Raw genomic sequence first — 13,471 nt, 5'->3', positions numbered from 1 at the left:
AACCGATTTTCATTTCCAAACAAAATGAAACATCCCCACGACTTTGGGGTACAACGTCAATCTGACGTCATGTTGACGTCTTGTACCTGCTGGGTGTTCAAGGCCATTTCAGTCATCATACAGTAAACATCCGTCATCTTCTAGTCAGTGATAAGCATCTAAACAGTCTCTGGGTCATTGCGTGTAAAAATTTTGGACATCTTCTTTGACACTTTTAATGCGTCCAAACAGTTTGCTGCATTTGTAAATCGCCCATGTCTTGAGGTAGTGCATTCTAATGCGATTTACAATCTATGTTCGATTTGATTGGACAGGAATCACAGGACTGATTTTTCTAATCCCCATAGACAAGAGAAAATAAAGTAGTGACTGCAGGTTGAAGGAAAGTAGTGGAGTAAAAGTACCAATACAGCACTAAAAATGTACTCAAGGGAAAGTAAGAGTACACATTTTTATAACTACTTAATAAATTACAATTCCTCAGAAAAACTACTCAATTACAGTAATTTAAGTATTTGTAATGGTTACTTTACACAACTGGATATTGCATATACTATTATTGCGATAACAATACTTTTTCGATATTTACACTAATTATAATAGTGTAAAACCAGTTTCAACTTGATATTTACTCTTTTCATGATAAGCAATGATTAACATAATTAAAGTTAAAAGTGACTTTATCTTCCCCCCAGTCAGACTGTGCTTTGAAGTATGCTGCTGTATAAATATGTAAATAATTTAGAGATTTTGGGCAGTTAAAAAATTCATGGTACTGGTAACCCACATATGACATCCTTCAAATGGGTCACACTATGTTCTATGGTGAGCAGTATTTAGTATTAGTAATAATGAGCAGAATGTACATAACTCAGACGTGTTTTGGGGAAACGTTTACCTGTAACAGAAACGCAACTTACTAGGGTTAGGGTTAGTAAACATATTCGACAACCACAAACTTACACATGCTATAAATTTTCCAACATAGGCTCATTCTGAAAATGTAGCCCTATATACATTACTGGTGATCGTGAATTATGTAGCCAGAAGTACATATGGCTGCATTTCGTCTTTAAAACAAATGATACAGGGCGGTATGATGCCGTTCCATTTCGCACTTACCAGCTAATTGCTTACCTTCATATCGATGGCTTTCCCGCTCTTACCAGTTTATTTAGTAGCTTGCTGTATGCGTCGACGCACTTGAGATGCAGAAAGAAGTTGAGCGATGGCAGGGTTCGAGTCTGGCGAATACTAGTTCCAGTAAGTAGGTAAGATCAGTCAATCAGTGCTTTTGAAAACATTATTGGTTAAGTTTATGGTATGGGAAGGGTGGGGGTATCGGTCATTCTGTCAGTCGACAGTTTTAGATCTCAAAAAGCGTACAGAGCAGCCTCTAGTGGATTTGCGAAAACAAAAACTGAAAAAAAAAGATACCTCTTGGGACGTATTTGCTACTCACCAGAAATGTATATAGGAATACGTTTTCAGAATAAGCCTTAGTTGAAATTTTGTGTTCGTCTATTATTTAATCATTTCAAATTTATCTTTAACATGTTTACTTGCCTTCTCTGCTTTATTTTTTAAATAAATACCAAATATGAAGAGCATCTCTGAACGCACAACACGTCCAACCTTGAGGCGGATGGGCTACAGCAGCAGAAGACCAAACCGGATGCCACTCCTGTCAGCTAAGAACAGAAAACCGGTTACAATTCACACAGGCTCACCAAAATTGGACAATAGAAAATTGGAAAAACGTTGCCTGGTCTGATGAGTCTCGATTTCTGCTGCAACATTCAGATGGTAGCGTCAGAATTTGGCATCAATAACATGAAAGCATGGATCTATCCTGCCTTGTATCAATGGTTCCAGCTGGTGGTGGTGGTGTAATGGTGTGGGAGATATTTTCTTGGCACACTTTAGACCCATTAGTACCAATCGAGCAGACAAATCTGCAGCAACTGCGTGATGCTATCATGTGAGTATGGACCAAAATCTCTGAGGAATATTTCCAGTACCTTGTTGAATCTATGCCACAAAGGATTAAGGCAGTTCTGAAGGCAAAAGGGGGTCCGGTAGTAAGGTGTACCTAATTAAGAAGCCGGTGAGTGAATTTGCACATTCGTTCAGTGACAACTTGAGACTAGGTCACTATATTGTTTACAATAGTAGCCAACTTTGAATATTCAGTCTAAAATCTCATGTATGACTTAAAAACAACATTAGCACTATTTATTTTACTGTAAACAATGTTGTACTTTGATAGCCATTGGCTGCTAATATAATTCCACTATTTAGAATTAGCAAACAATAATTTTCTGAACTTATATTATTGAGGTGAAAGTCCTAATGTGCTAGTATACCACTCAGGTAGCCTAAATGGCTGCATTTTTAGGTGAGCTATCGCTTTAAATGGGTTAGCTTCCAGTTCATCGGTGCATACAAACACGTAGGCTAAATATAGGGCATATACATACAGTTGTAGACTTGACCTCATTTGGTCCAACAGTTTTCCGACTTTTTCCAGCAGATGTAGAGGTAAATTCGAAACCGGCCAGTAGGCGGACAGACGCAGGAGCGGCTCCGGCAAACACCCCTCCCTCCCACCTCCCAGACTGGGGCAAAACAAGCCGTCCTCCAGCAGGCGACGGGGGCGAGGAGAAGCCTGGTCAGCTGGAGCAGCACAGATGTCATCCCTCCAGAGAAACACCACCGATATAATGAGCCGGAGATTGTGCCATCGCATTTTCCGTTCCTTCATGTGTCCGTGAGCCGCAGGAGGACAGTATGAAGTGCTACGCGTACTAAAATCCAGTCAAAAAGATGAAATGCTTCTCCCGGTACCTGCCTTACATCTTCAGACCGCCCAGCAGCCTCCTGTCGTCCAGCTGCCACACTGAGGGTGAGTGCCTGATTTTACTGATGCTGCGCTGTTTAAAGTAGACTACAAGCTAGACCGCGTCCTCTGTGTGCATATCTGGATGTTTGTTTGTGTTGGGATCGAATAACGTTTGGTTTGGACGTGTCTCAAAACGTACACAACATTTTGGGACACCAAGGAACGTTCTTGTTACATATAGTATCATAGTGGTGTGTGTATGCCACCGTAGGTTGGCAGTTGTGTAGATTTTGGAATATTACTTGACTTGGAAGTAAAAAAATATGTGGTTTGAAGTGTGATGTTTGAGAAATGAGTTCATTACCTGTTTATTATAATTTTTATATATTTTTTACTTTTTACTGAAATGTAAAGTAAAAATGTTGGTGTAACAGCAAAAAGTAAGAAAAACAACCTATAATAATATACAAATAGTTTATATTTTTATATCTTTTGTACTTTTTACTGACCTGTACTGTAAAAATGTCCAAGCAATAAGTACAAAAAAACAACCCTTTATAATATACAAATACTGTAAGAGTGATTTATGTTCATTGTTGGACACTTATCTTCATTTAGTGTTAATATTTACCATACCTTGTTAGACATTTATATATATTATATTATATTATATTATATTATATTATATTATATTATATTATATTATAAATTCAAAACATCAACAACTCATATACACTTCCTGACAAAAGTCTTGTCGTTGATCCCAGTTATAAGGTCTAGTTGATCATTTGGAAAAGTGGCAGAAGGTAGATTTTACCAATGAATCATCTGTTAAACTGCATCCCAACCATCACAAATACTGCAGAATTGGCCAGCCCAGTCACAAGACATGAACGTTATTGAGCATGTCTGGGGCAGGATGAAGGAGGAGGCATTGAAGATGAATTCAAAGAATCTTGATGAACTCTGGAAGTCTTGCAAGAACGCTTTCTTTGCCATTCCAGATGACTTTATTAATCAGTGATTTGAGTCATTGCAGAGATGTATGGATGCAGTCCTCCAAGCTCATAGGAGTCATACACAATATTCATTCTGTTTCCACTGCAGCATGACTTTATATTCTATACTGTACATTATTTCTGTTAAGTGACAAGACTTGCGTCTAAGCAAAGTCAGACCTTACTGTCCTAATTAAATAATTAAAAATCAAGGCATGATCATATTTTATTTTGGTAAAATAAGTGTAATCTAAAGGCCTTTGCATTTCATATTAGCCACTTCTGATACCAAATGATCACCTAGAAGTCAAGTTATTATTTCTTGTTCCTAAAACTTGCATAGTCAGGTAGTTTATTGTGGGTTGGCAGTGTATTTTGGAATATATTTAAGTGTAAAACAGAGTAAAACTAATGAAGAACACACTTAAAATATGCTTATATATATGTTTTGCATTTGTGCTAACATCAAAATTGCAAGATGTAGCAACTTTTTACTTGTGTATAATTTATAGGTGAGCAGCTCACTGTTTGGACACACAGCCTCTGCTGGAGGTCACCTTTATATTACTCGAATATAATAACTCTCACCAGTGGCCAAATAAGAGTAAAAACATTGTGAATTTAGTGACCAATTTGCTGGTAACCGTTTAAAATGAAATGACAGGATATAGTTTAGATTTTATCCCAGAAATGTTCTGGGATAAAATGTTGCAGCTCGTCTTTTGACATATTTGTAGGATTACAGTGCAAGATACTTCATAACTGCAGTTATGACAAGGATAACATTTGTCAATAATTTTTATTATTGTCATAACTGCAATTATGAAACCTCTAGCATTGTAATGATATGAATATGTACAAAGAGGCGTAGCACTTTTTATACATTTTAACATGAGCTGTTCATGTTAACAGTGTTTTCAGTGTAGGGAGGGATTCGTTTACAGTGAATAATGCCAATGAATTTAATGAACTAAATTGGCCACAGTGAATGAATGTGTGTGTGAATGCGGGAGTGTATGGGTCTTTCCCAGTACTTGGTTGCGGCTGGAAGGGCATCTGCTGTGTAAAACATATGCTGGAATAGTTGGCGGGAATAGACTAAGCTGAAGGAAAATGAATGAATGAATGAATAAATAAATAAATAAATAAAGGATGTCCAAATATTCTCAAAAGCAGCAAGTTTGCCGTTTAACATACACCGTAATCTTTTCGCTAAACAAAAAGTGTTTATTTGATCATTTGCTTATAATCTGTGTTAAATATAAGTGTATAACTAGGAGCAGACAGAATCAGCGGGCATTTCTTGCTATTTCTGTGCAGAATTTTGTACACCGTCGCTTCCCATCCAATAGAAGTACTGCAAAGAGGAATGGGCAAAATTTCCCAAAGACAGGTGTGCCAAGCTTGTGGCATCATATTTAAAAAGACTTGAGGCTGTAATTGCTGCCAAATGTTCATCAACAAAGTATTGAGCAAAGGCTGTGAATACTTATGTACATGTGATTTTTTCACATTGTCATTATGGGGTATTGTGTGTAGAATTTAGAGGAAATAAATGAATTGAATCCATTTTGGAATAAGGCTGTAACATAAAAAAAATGTGGGAAAAGTGAAGCGCTATGAATACTTTCTGAATGCACTGTAGAACTTCATGAACCTAAGGGGCATATACATCTTTAAAAAAAAACAAAATAAAAAACCTGGCCAGTGCAGCACTAGCGCTACTAAAAGATAAAGATAGCGCCATAGGACCCTGTAACAATAAGTCTTGAGTTTCTGCCAGGAAAGAGATGCTTCATTACTCCTGTAGCTAACATATTGGACACATAATAGCATAGAGCACTATACTCATCCTTTTACTTGTTGTCCTTTATTTTCCTTTGATTCTTGTTTTTGTGGCATACACTTGGTTGTCGTGGTGACACTTTAATAAGGGTGCAGTACTATGCATTAATTAATGCTTAACTAATCATGAGTTAATGTATAATTTATAAAGAGCTAAACCATTTGTTTATGATTACTACATGAGCAACAAATGAACATTCCATATGATCCACATTAGAGGCCCCGGTATATTTCAAATGAAATCAGTAAAAAGAACTGAAATGACGATTCCAAGTCGATATCACAATGGCGAACTAAATGTTTATGGGAGTTCAAAACAGATTACCAAGGCAAGCTTTTTGAGAGATCTCATCTTGCTCCTAAACACCTCAGAGCTACCATTGGTTCAAGACAATTACGCAATAGTGAACAGTTACGCATTTAGATCAAAATTATTTTTGAGTTTGCTTTTGCAGTTCGAAACCGATCACCAAAGGGAACTTTTTGGAGGAGCTCATTATGGTCCAAAAGCACCTTTCAGCTACTATTCGTCTGTGACGATGACGCAATCGCAAACGAAAATTATTTTTGATTTCTTTTTCGGCAGTTCAAAACAGATCACCAAAGTAAACTTTGGGGGAGCTCATTTTGTTGCTAAACACCTTTTAGCTAGCATTGGTCTGTGACGATTATGCAATTGTGCACTATTACACGATTCAAACTAAATTATTTTGAGTTTGTTCCTAAACACATTGGTCCAAGACAATTACGCCATCGTAAATCATTACACTATTCAGACTAAATTATTTTGAGTTTGTTTTTGGCAGTTCGAAACAGATCACATATAGGAACTTTTTGGGGAAAGTTTTTTGGTCCTGAACACCTTTGAGCTACCATTGGTCTGTGACGATTACAAAATCGCAAACGATTACGCTTTCAAACAACATTATTTTTTATTTCTTTTTCGGCAGTTCGAAACAGATCACCAAAGTAAACTTTTGGGGGAGCTTGTTTTGTTGCTAAACACCTTTTAGCTAGCATTGGTCTGTGACGTTTACGCAATCGTGCACTATTACATGATTCAAACTAAATTATTTACAGTTTGTTCCTAAACACATTGGTCCATGACAATTACGCAATCGTAAATGATTGCACTATTCAGACTAAATTATTTTGAGTTTGTTTTTGGCGGTTCGAAACAGATCACACAAGGGAACTTTTTGGGGGAACTTTTTTGATCCTGAACACCTTTGAGCTACCAATGGTCTGTGACGATTACGCAATCGCAAACGAAAATTATTTTTGATTTCTTTTTCAGCAGTTCAAAACAGATCACCAAAGTAAACTTTTGGATGAGCTCGTTTTGTTGCTAAACACCTTTTAGCTATCATTGGTCTGTGACGATTACGCAATTGTGCACTATTACACGATTCAAACAAAATTATTTTGAGTTTGTTCCTAAACACATTGGTCCATGACAATTACGCCATCGTAAATGATTAGACTATTCAGACTAAATTATTTTGAGTTTGTTTTTTGGCAGTTTGAAACAGATCACACGAGGGACCTTTTTGGGGGAACTTTTTTGATCCTGAACACCTTTGAGCTACCAATGGTCTGTGACGATTATGCAATCGCAAACGAAAATTATTTTTGATTTCTTTTTCGGCAGATCAAAACAGATCACCAAAGTAAACTTTGGGGGATCTCATTTTGTTGCTAAACACCTTTTAGCTAGCATTGGTCTGTGACGTTTACGCAATCGTGCACTATTACATGATTCAAACTAAATTATTTACAGTTTGTTCCTAAACACATTGGTCCATGACAATTACGCCATCGTAAATGATTAGACTATTCAGACTAAATTATTTTGAGTTTGTTTTTTCTCAGTTTGAAACAGATCACACGAGGGACCTTTTTGGGGGAACTTTTTTGATCCTGAACACCTTTGAGCTACCAATGGTCTGTGACGATTATGCAATCGCAAACGAAAATTATTTTTGATTTCTTTTTCGGCAGATCAAAACAGATCACCAAAGTAAACTTTGGGGGATCTCATTCTGTTGCTAAACACCTTTTAGCTATCATTGGTCTGTGACGATTACGCAATCGTGCACTATTACACGATTCAAACAAAATTATTTTGAGTTTGTTCCTAAACACATTGGTCCATGACAATTACGCCATCGTAAATGATTAGACTATTCAGACTAAATTATTTTGAGTTTGTTTTTGGCAGTTCGAAACAGATCACATAAGGGAACTTTTTGGGGGAAGTTTTTTGGTCCTGAACACCTTTGAGCTACCATTGGTCTGTGACGATTACAAAATCGCAAACGATTACGCTTTCGAACAACATTATTTTTTATTTCTTTTTCGGCAGTTCGAAACAGATCACCAAAGTAAACTTTTGGGGGAGCTTGTTTTGTTGCTAAAGACCTTTTAGCTAGCATTGGTCTGTGACGTTTACGCAATCGTGCACTATTACACGATTCAAACTAAATTATTTACAGTTTGTTCCTAAACACATTGGTCCATGACAATTGCGCAATCATAAATGATTACACTATTCAGACTAAATTATTTTGAGTTTGTTTTTGGCGGTTCGAAACAGATCACACAAGGGAACTTTTTGGGGGAACTTTTTTGGTCCTGAACACCTTTGAGCTACCAATGGTCTGTGACGATTACGCAATCGCAAACGAAAATTATTTTTGATTTCTTTTTCGGCAGTTCAAAACAGATCACCAAAGTAAACTTTTGGATGAGCTCGTTTTGTTGCTAAACACCTTTTAGCTATCATTGGTCTGTGACGATTACGCAATTGTGCACTATTACACGATTCAAATGAAATTATTTAGAGTTTGTTCCTAAACACATTGGTCCAAGACAATTACGATATCGTAAATGATTAGACTATTCAGACTAAATTATTTTGAGTTTGTTTTTGGCAGTTCGAAACAGATCACATATGGGAACTTTTTGGGGGAAGTTTTTTGGTCCTGAACACCTTTGAGCTACCATTGGTCTGTGACGATTACAAAATCGCAAACGATTACGCTTTCGAACAATATTATTTTTTATTTCTTTTTCGGCAGTTCGAAACAGATAACCAAAGTAAACTTTTGGGGGAGCTTGTTTTGTTGCTAAACACCTTTTAGCTAGCATTGGTCTGTGACGTTTACGCAATAGTGCACTATTACATGATTCAAACAAAATTGTTTTGAGTTTGTTCCTAAACACATTGGTCCATGACAATTACGCAATCGTAAATGATTGCTCTATTCAGACTAAATTATTTTGAGTTTGTTTTTGGCAGTTCGAAACAGATCACATAAGGGAACTTTTTGGGGGAACTTTTTTGGTCCTGAACACCTTTGAGCTGCCAATAGTCTGTGACGATAACGCAATCGCAAACGAAAATTATTTTTGATTTCTTTTTCGGCAGTTCAAAACAGATCACCAAAGTAAACTTTTGGGGGACCTCATTTTTTGCTAAACATCTTTTAGCTAGCATTGATCTGTGACGTTTACGCAATCGTGCACTATTAAACGATTCAAACAAAATTATTTTGAGTTTGTTCCTAAACACATTGGTCCATGACAATTACGCCATCGTAAATGATTACACGATTCAGACTAAATTATTTTGAGTTTGTTCCTAAGCACATTGGTCCATGACAATTACGCAATCGTAAATGATTACACTATTCAAACTAAATTATTTTGAGTTTGTTTTTGGCGGTTCGAAACAGATCACACAAGGGAACTTTTTGGGGGAACTTTTTTGGTCCTGAACACCTTTGAGCTACCAATGGTCTGTGACGATTACAAAGTCGTAAACTATTATGCTTTCGAACAATATTATTTTTTATATAATTTTTTTCGGCAGCTCAAAACAGATCACCAAAGTAAACTTTTGGGGGAGCTAGTTTTGTTCCTAAACACCTTTTAGCTAGCATTGGTGTGTGATGATTACACGATCATGCACTATTACGCGATTCAAACTAAATTATTTTAAGTTTGCTTTCAGCAGTTCAAAACAGATCATCAAAGGAAACTTTTTCGGAGCTCGTTTCAATCGTAAACACCTTTTAGCTACCATTGGTCTGTGATGATTATGCAGTCACTGGGTGTGTCCTGGAACTCCGCCTTCTTTGACATTTTTTCATATCAAGTAAGTCATAACATTATGATAACTTGATAGGCAGTAGTAGTAGGCAGATGGCAGTAATTAACACATTCATTTACATCATCAGTTAATCTACAATGTTAATAGAACATAAGAACGTTATGACATTATGATATATATTAAAGTTTGAATCGTATAGAATGTTCATTCGTTGCTCATGCAATAATCATTAATATATGGTTTAGTTTTTTTACGAGTTACACATTTACCTCATAATTATCTGTGCATTAGTTAAGCATTATTTAATGTTTATTTCTGCACCCAAAGTGTAAAGTGTTACCATTATCATTACATGCCGCACTGTGGTTTTAAGAGTAAAGATAGCCATGGCTCTCTGTCTACATGCATGTTTCTGTGCTCTGGCCTCTTGCTGTCTCCATCTGTGTCTGCTGCCCGGGCCCGATCGATCCGGTTTTAAAAGGTTACAGTTCCCTTGCTGGCAATGATGCATTACAGTACTGTATTATGCAATCCTTTTATCAGTTTATGTTTGTTTTGAGGTCCGCTGGTGCCAGGGAGTTTCATTTTATGAGACAAGTTTATTTACGAGCTCTACTGCCTTGGAGTTATGTCTTTGCATTATGTTTATACTTTAATTAGAAATAAATCCATGCTAATGTCAACCTAAAAATAGTTATGCTTTTGTGGATCACAATGCTTGACTTCAATACTACTATTAAAGATTTGCGCAGGCCTATGTCAATGTTTGTGTGTGATATATTGTTTAAATGTAATTGAAATACTACATGACTGTCTAATATGTTCATTTAGTGCTAATATCAGATTATATAATGAGAACAAAGATTAAAAATTAGATGCAACATAGAGACAGAGCACACTTACCCTTTATTTTTATTATTATTATTCAGAAAGAGACATATACGTGATATTTAGAACTCACTATTTCAACATATACTCAACATATGCTATCATTTCTATGTGTAGCATGGTTATACACCTTGAATATGAACTAAACCACTTAGGGGAGCAGTTAGTTGCTGTTGAATACAGATGGACTTTTGATCAGACCGAATGGCATGACCAAGTATTTACAGTGCCTAGTACTGTTAGAGAACATCAGACCACAGTTGACCAGCATCCTTGCCTCCCAAGGGGTATTCAGGCACCTCAAATTTACAATGGAGGAAGCCACTGAACGTTGAGATTGATTATTGAACATAATTTTAAATAGTTTGACTATACAATAGTTTCTATACATATTGTTTAAATTTGATTGACATACAACATGACTTTCTACATGTAAGTGGTGTTTATAACTCACTATTTCAACATATACTCAAAATATGCTATAATTTCTGTGTATAGCATGGTGATACTTATTAAATGACACATTGAATGTGAACTAAACCATGTAGGGGAGCAGTTAGTTACTGTTGAAAGCTTTGAATACAGACAGATGGACTTTTGGTCAGTTCGAATGGCATGACCAAGTGTTCATAGTGCCTTGTTTTGTTGGAGAATATCAGACAACAGTTGACTAGCATTTTGCCTCTTAAGGGGTATTCAGGCACCTCAAATTATTATTGGAGGAAGCCACTAAATGTTGAGATTGATTATTGAGCATAATTTTCAATGGTTTGACTAGTGGTTAACCAATATGTTTCTATACATATTGTTTAAATTTGATTGACAAACAACATGACTGCCTAATCTATTTATTTAATGCTAATATCAGATTCTTTGATAGAACATGTTTTGAAGACACATAGAGACAGAGCACATTAACATTTTAATGCAGTATTCACAAATTGAAAGACAAGTGGTGTTTATAACTCACTATTTTAATATATACTCAACATATGTGCATGGTGATACGTATTAAATGACACCTTGAATGTGAACTAAACCATTTAGGGGAGCAGTAACTTGCTGTTAAATACAGATAAACTTTTGATCAGACCGAATGGCATGACCAAGTATTCACAGTGCATCAGACAACAGTTGACCAGCATTCTTGCCTCCCAAGGGGTATTCAGGCACCTCAAATTATCAATGGAGGAAGCCACTGAACGTTGAGATTGGTTATTGAACATAATTTTAAATAGTTTGACTATACAATAGTTTCTATACACATTATTTAAATTTGATTGACATACAACATGACTTTCTACATGTAAGTGGTGTTTATAACTCACTATTTCAACATATACTCAAAATATGCTATAATTTCTGTGCATAGCATGGTGATACTTATTAAAAGACACATTGAGTAGGAACTAAACCATATAGGGGAGCAGTATGTCATTGTTAAAAGCTTTGAATACAGATAGACTTTTGATCAGACCGAATGGCATGACCAAGTTTTCATAGTGCCCTGTTTTGTTAGAGAACAGTTGATCAACATCCCTGCCTTTCAACCAGCACAACAAAAATGTTTCTGTGTATAAATGTATAAATTTGTATGGATTAGCTACTTTTCTGACAATACATAAAATAGTTCCGTTTCCTCATGAGAATGGGCTGGTATTACGAACTTCTCTTTAATGCGAAGCAAAAAAATTATGAAATCGCATTAATTTGTACACTCTCAAAAATAAAGATATGTGAGCTGTCATTGGGGTGGTACCATTTCAAAAGGTACACATTTGTACTTGAAGGGTCCACATTGATACCTCAAAAGTATAAATTAGTACCTACAAATTTTAAGAGGAATGCTTTTGTACTTTTTAGGTACTAATATGTACCCTTGAGGTATTAATATGGACCTTTTAGTTATAAATTTGTACCTTTTGAAAAGGTACCACTCCAGTGACAACTCGCGTACCTTTGTTTTTGAGAGTGTACAAGATAACCACTTTTCTGACAATACATAAAATAGTTGTTTCCTCATGAGATTTCTCTGAAATTTCCAATTTCTCTTTAATCCTAAGGAAAAACCTAAAAATAAGCAAATAATTCAATTCAATTCACCTTTATTTGTATAGCGCTTATACAATGTAGATTGTGTCAAAGCAGCGTCAAAAAGGTCATAGTAAATTGGAACAGTGTAGTTCAGTTTTCAGTGTTTAAGTTCAGTTCAGTTTAGCTCAGTTCAGTGTGGTTTAATAATCACTACTGAGAGTCCAAATATTGAAGAGCAAATCCAACGATGCGCAGCTCTACAGATCCCGAACCATGCTAGCTAGTGGCGACAGCGGAGAGGGAAAAAAAACTTCACTAATTGGCGAAAGTGAAGAAAAATAACCTAGAGAGAAACCAGGCTCAGTTGGGCACGACCATTTTAATTTCTCCGCTGGCCAAACGTCTTGTGCAGAGCTGCAGTCTCAGTGGCGGAGGCTGGAAACTGGCCTCAGCGAAGACTCGTCTGTCTCTGGAGCGTCACAGGAATCAGTCTCATGTTCTCCACTCCTCCATGACCACCAAAGTAGATGCTCAGGATACGGTCTGGTCCAGGATATGGAAACCTTGGGATCATCTCGTCGTTGGTCTTGGATCGAATCAGTGGCTCTGCATAGTCTGAGGGCCTCGGGAAGAGTATCCCCAGGTGGAAATGGAGAATAAAGAAAAAAATTAGCGTAGCTGCTGTTCATAGTGTATATAAACAAGATGCAGAACCTGTGTGGAAGCCCCCTAAGTGGTGCACTAAGTGTA

The 13,471-nt window shown here is 36.5% G+C and overlaps 1 protein-coding gene across 1 annotated transcript in view; it reads left to right on the top strand.

The window, feature by feature from the left end:
* Nucleotides 1–2,603: 2,603 nt before the first annotated feature.
* Nucleotides 2,604–13,471, top strand: part of ppp2r2bb (protein phosphatase 2, regulatory subunit B, beta b) — a 149,593-nt gene continuing 138,725 nt past the window's right edge. The window contains exon 1 of the mRNA XM_056446038.1: nucleotides 2,604–2,905. Coding sequence (XP_056302013.1) covers nucleotides 2,827–2,905 — 79 coding nt within the window. The 5' untranslated portion in view covers nucleotides 2,604–2,826. The remainder of the gene's footprint in view (nucleotides 2,906–13,471) is intronic.

This window comes from Danio aesculapii, chromosome 21, assembly GCF_903798145.1.
Source record: "Danio aesculapii chromosome 21, fDanAes4.1, whole genome shotgun sequence".
NCBI lineage: Eukaryota > Metazoa > Chordata > Actinopteri > Cypriniformes > Danionidae > Danio > Danio aesculapii.
The sequence above is the reverse complement of the archived record's forward strand: the minus strand, read 5'-3'. Positions and strand labels throughout refer to the sequence as shown.